The sequence below is a fragment of the Daucus carota genome, chromosome 8, assembly GCF_001625215.2.
Source record: "Daucus carota subsp. sativus chromosome 8, DH1 v3.0, whole genome shotgun sequence".
NCBI classification, from domain to species: Eukaryota; Viridiplantae; Streptophyta; class Magnoliopsida; order Apiales; family Apiaceae; genus Daucus; species Daucus carota.
This window is the reverse complement of record NC_030388.2, coordinates 2,342,465-2,347,805: the sequence shown is the minus strand read 5'-3', so window position 1 is coordinate 2,347,805 and position 5,341 is coordinate 2,342,465. Positions and strand designations below refer to the sequence as shown.

General features: G+C 33.0%; 1 protein-coding gene across 3 annotated transcripts; it reads right to left on the bottom strand.

Annotated features, from left to right (window-relative positions):
• Window positions 1-613: 613 nt before the first annotated feature.
• On the bottom strand, window positions 614-4,631 carry LOC108197826 (uncharacterized). Of its 3 annotated transcripts, XM_064082422.1 has the most exons (8): window positions 4,441-4,630; window positions 3,301-3,445; window positions 3,117-3,172; window positions 2,754-2,883; window positions 2,565-2,671; window positions 1,078-1,147; window positions 891-985; window positions 614-768 (listed from the first exon to the last, which is right to left on the bottom strand). In XM_064082422.1, exons 2-7 carry the CDS (start codon window positions 3,380-3,382, stop codon window positions 906-908), a joined length of 525 nt encoding a protein of 174 aa, XP_063938492.1. In that variant the 5' UTR covers window positions 3,383-3,445; window positions 4,441-4,630; the 3' UTR covers window positions 614-768; window positions 891-905. The 3 variants fall into 3 exon arrangements, with proteins under 3 accessions (XP_063938492.1, XP_017221025.1, XP_017221024.1); XM_017365536.2 differs by having other exon boundaries at window positions 614-985; window positions 3,301-3,456; window positions 4,441-4,631; XM_017365535.2 differs by having other exon boundaries at window positions 614-985; window positions 4,441-4,628.
• Between the last annotated feature and the right edge of the window lie 710 nt (window positions 4,632-5,341).

The following is a 5,341-nucleotide window of genomic DNA, read 5'->3' as shown; positions in this document are numbered from 1 at the left end:
AGCCGGGGCCGGCGTACTGTAATACTAATATGACAGAGAATCTAAAATTGTACATTTATATTAAAAGAAACTAAACTTTGTATCTAGAAAAGGTTTAAATACTTTATAGGCCTCATGCAATGGCCTCCAATGATACATCTGTGTTCAATGATAAGATATGGAATAAATAATTTCATATTGGTTACAGTATCTGCTAAATACTTTGTTGATGTGCTATTACTTTTATTTTATATACTCGATAGATAACGATATTGAAGTTTTGCAATTTGTGGAAAGAAAGATGTATCTTTGATGGCAGAGATAAAAACTATCTGGACTCGCATATAATTAAAAAAAAATGTATAAAAATTATAACATTCCGGTCATAATTCTCTCAAGGAAATCATTTTAGTTGAACGCATTTTTCGATTATAATTATCGCATCATTATTTCTTCATATATAATTATTTTATTTAATATTTTAATAACTCAATTAAAAGTATAAACTATTCTTTTTTACATAATTTTGAAGCCAATCATTGTAATAATTATTGGTGGAGGTCACCTACCACTAAGAGCATCGATGTCCTAAACTATTATAATAAAGAATATGACACAAAACACAACTCCAACAGAGTCCTAACCATTTCCTTTACACTGTTTTTTCTGAACGACCATTCCAATTATTTGCATTTCAAAACTTATCAAAAATAATAAAATTTTATAATATAGAAATCAACTACATCCATTACTTTTCTCTCTGCTATACTCACCGTAATACATTGAATATCAATCGATTACACCACTTTACCTACTTTCCTTTCTCCCTCCCCTACTTTATACATTTGCTATACATTAGCGGAACAGAAGCAACTGTTTTGTATAGCCTGGTGACAAATTTGAAGTGAATAAGGTTATGACAATCCTTAAGAAGCTCTCTTAGGAGGAGACATATTACTGATTAAAGATGCCGTTGTGCTGATAGACAATATCTGTACCAGCAAACCTGATTAATTGGAGTGAAGGCGTTAATCGACAAGAAACTTTCAAGACTTCTGTTATACAATGTAATTTGTTGTAAGAAAATTTGGAACTCACCTACTAAGACATCACCAACACTGATAAGTTCAAATTTCTTTGCTTCCCAGACAGTGGAATCTTGGACAATCTGTTGAAATTATTGACTAAAAATTAGCTATCACATCTTATATATGTTCTTTTGCCATGCATCTTAGGGAGGACATTGATCAATAATATCATGGTTTTATAATATGGTGGTTTTTTTGCCAGGGGCGGATGTGTTGTCTCCCAAGTGAGCTTCTTAAAATTGTTCCAAGGGCACTTGTAGGACTCCCATCTCCATGTAGATTAGGTCAAAATGGTATAATCATAATTACTATACAAGATAGCATACAAAAGAAAACCTTTACAAATGTTCCCAAATACTTATTGGCTTGCAGCTTATAGTAGCATAAACAAAGATTGCAGAGGAACAAAATATAATCAACAAAAGATATCTTAGTTTCACACATAAGTCAATAAATATAATGAGAACATGCTGTTTTCTACAATAGAACTGGAGAAGAATCATGGGACTTATCCAATACCCTTGTTTCTTGGAAATGAACTTAATCACACAGAATACCAGGCCAAAGAACATTACTACTGATTAATTAGCGAATGCGCTTCTCCATGACTATCTTAATTATAAAAATGAATTTATAGAAGTGGACTGGCTTAATTAGTCATTTCATTGTTCTGCACCTCATGAGACCTTCAAATCATAGGAAGGGAGCCCTCCATTTCTTAATTCTCCAGAATGATTCTTATATGGAGTGTTGGAGCAGTATTCCAATAAAGGTCATTGTATCCATAAGATGTCCCTTGACAGCTACGATTATGTTTTAGAGGCTATACATAACATTTCTATTATACTCCTGATAATCAATCCATAAATTGGGAGGGAGGAATCGTGAGGCGGTCTTCTGTTTGGGATACAGTCGATTAGGAGCAGTGAGGCAATTGAATAATCGCACACTTGTGATAGAAATGATTTTTTTTTTTTTTGGCCTAGTAAGTGTAAGAAAATAATAAGGGCTTTTTTTCAAAATAACCAAGTTATAAATTAATTTTAAGAAAAAAATATGGTGCAACCATATATGTAACTGTTGCAACCTGAAAAGAACCAGCATTGCGACCTCATGTGCAACTTTTGACCGTATTTTTGAACCAAATGGTATCAAAGTTTATATACTGTAATACAAATTCATAAATATGGAAAAAGATGAACCTAATTAAGTTTAAGATATTATGTCTCCATGACTTAAGGCCATTACCTTGTCCAACACTCTGTCCATGCATGTGTTTGGTGGTAAATAAACCATATAGGTTGCACTCGCTTAGAAATATAACTAATCATGCTAATTAGTACATTCATATGACGTTTTCAATAAGATTGAGAGGGATATTACAATGCATAAGACTAAAGATGACGAAACAATGGGCAAAAATTAATTAGGACTATAGGAGTCACCAGTCCCTAAAAGTCAATAACAAACAGTAAACATGACTATATATTATCATACCTCTTGTAAAACATTGCTCTTGAGAACACTACCAATTGAAAGCAACATTCCCAGCGACGAGGACACGATGTAAAACTTTAACATGTTTACCCGACTCCGCTTTCGTCCTTGACCAAAAAGACCCAAAGTAACATTAAGCATAAACACTTTAACCAAACATGAAAACGTCATCTAAGCTTTAGGAATTACCTAATTCCCCGAATAGCAAAGAAAAGAAAGAAATTGCAGTGGCTGATACTGACACAACTAGCTGATCAGTACTCCCATCTTTCGAATATGAATAGAATACTAGCAATGCTCCAAACAACTGAACAACAGCCTAACATACAATGACAAACGTAATTACGCCAAGTGAAAGCACAGAACACGAATGCATGCAAGCGAGAAATAGTACTAAAAAAAAATTCTTAAAACAGGAGACAGAACACTATACTCTACAAACAACAACAGTTTCTTTAATCAATAGATAGTTAATTATCTAATTTCTCAATAACATTGAACCCCGAAAATATCGAAATTATAATACAGTTCACCAAATTAGGAAAGGATTACCTGAGAGAATATGAAGAAAGAGAGACGAGACTTTGCTTTCGCTACCTTTGTGTATCCTATTATTAAAATAAGCATGATAGAATAAGAATACAGCATTGATGTATTAAGAACCCTAATTATGCAATATATAAAGAGCGAAATAAAAAAAATAAAGATTAATAAGAGAATATTGAAAGAAGCATACTAGAATCGACGACCATCCGGTAAGAGAAATCAGAGCCGTCGGTGCCAGATGGCCTTCCATTCCCTGTTTTCCTCTGCTGCATCTCTCTTTCTCTCTGGCTTTGGTACTATATCCGTTATTTTTTCAAACGGCAGCAATTTATTTCCTATTTAAACACTGCTGGTGAGGTGAGTGGTGACAACCAATTTTACAAGTATTGATTTACAGATTTGGTAATCTGTACTATCTATACTATACTATAACAAGCAAACAGAGGAATAATCTGTAGTACAGTATTTACAGGCTTTGGTTCATGCCTATATACTCTTAAAAAGGGGCTGTCTTGCGGAGCTTCTTTAAAGTGCTTCTAAGCTTCTTTCAGCACTTTAAGTTGTTCTACTCTTTACGTACTGTTTGGCAAAAGAAGCAGATTTGCTTCTTTTGGGTTTTTTAAGCCAAAAGCTGGAAGTCAAAATTGCTAGCTTTTTTTGACCTTTTTTAGTGATTTGCATTTTATTATGAAGTTTTTAAATTTGTAATATGTAATAAATTTTATTTATTAATAAAATTTCTTGTATTTTAATAATTTTTTAAAAAGTTTATGAATTTAAATTACCAAATGCTCAACTGACTTATAAGTAAAGTTATCCAATCTTTTAATAACTTATAAGTCAAGTTCATTTGTCACTTGTAATCCTCTTCTTTACTCTAACTAATAAGTCACTTTTTTTAAACTAAGTCAAACGGCCCTAAGTCTTTGTTCTGAAACACCAATATAGCACAAGCTGCACAACTGAGCAGAGCACTGACACACAGATGATGTAATATTACAAAGCCCAGTAGGCTCAGTATCTAAAGGTTAAAACAGACTTTAGACACAAATTGGGCTTAAAGTCAACGCCCCAAAGACCAGATGTATTAATTTTCATCAATTTTAACTCCAAGAAATAAATGAAAATTCAAAACAATCAAGAACAATTAACAAACACAAATTCATAATGCACCATCAAGATTCACATATAAAGCTTAAAGATCCAAACTTTACCCATAAATCAAAGACAAAACTCCATTTGCAACAAAAATTACACACACAACTGCATATACTCATCACAATTCACACGAACAAGAACTGAATTGAAAAGGCTAGGGTTTTTAAACAACCTTGAGAATCGCCGATCCGAAAAGATCCACCACGAGAACGAGCTGAGTCGCCGTTGAAAACCCGAAAAACGATCGGAATCGGCGATCCGGCGAGATCTAGGGTTACGCCGTTGAGAGAGGAGAGATATTGGGCTTGAACCCGATAGAATCCGAATTGGACTCTTACGTTGTGGTGGCCTGGCATAAAATACATCGTATTGGATATTGGACTTTGAGGCCCAATTTTATTTTTATTGCGGCTTGTGTATTAAATTTCGTTTTAGATGGACGGGCCTCAGCCCACACAGCTTAGGGCCTGCTTTGCTTCTCTTTCTCAAAAATAGTTCTGTCAGTTGTTTGTTATGGTGACCGGTAACGAAGAATTTTATTGATTTACTGATTTGATAGTCTATACCAATTATACTACCTGTATTATAACAAGCAAAAACAAAGATAGTTTGTAATATAATATTTTGGTTATATTTTGTTAGGCATTTTGTTTTTAATTTTTATTTAAAAAAGAAAAGGAAAAAAATCTAATATTGGAATCTTTTTACTTTTAACTACAAGTCTACAGGCCACTGAATCTAACACAAAAATTCCGTCAAACTATACTATGCGCACTATTAAACGATACTATGTGCATTATAAATATCTTCGCAAATTTATCCTCTACTAGATTTTCTTACCCGCGCACGGGTGTCCTGATATTGTAGTTGTTTTTCTTTTGACGTTGTGAAATAATTTTTATGATTAAGAACAGAAAATCAAACCATCAAATAATCCCAAATTAAAAATTAAATTTAATAAAATAAAATGTCATTTTAAATCAACATAGCCCGGATGAAAATACTTCGTCCATGATACGAAAACATCAGAATTACCACTCATCATTTCTTCATGCATCATATTTGTATTAGTC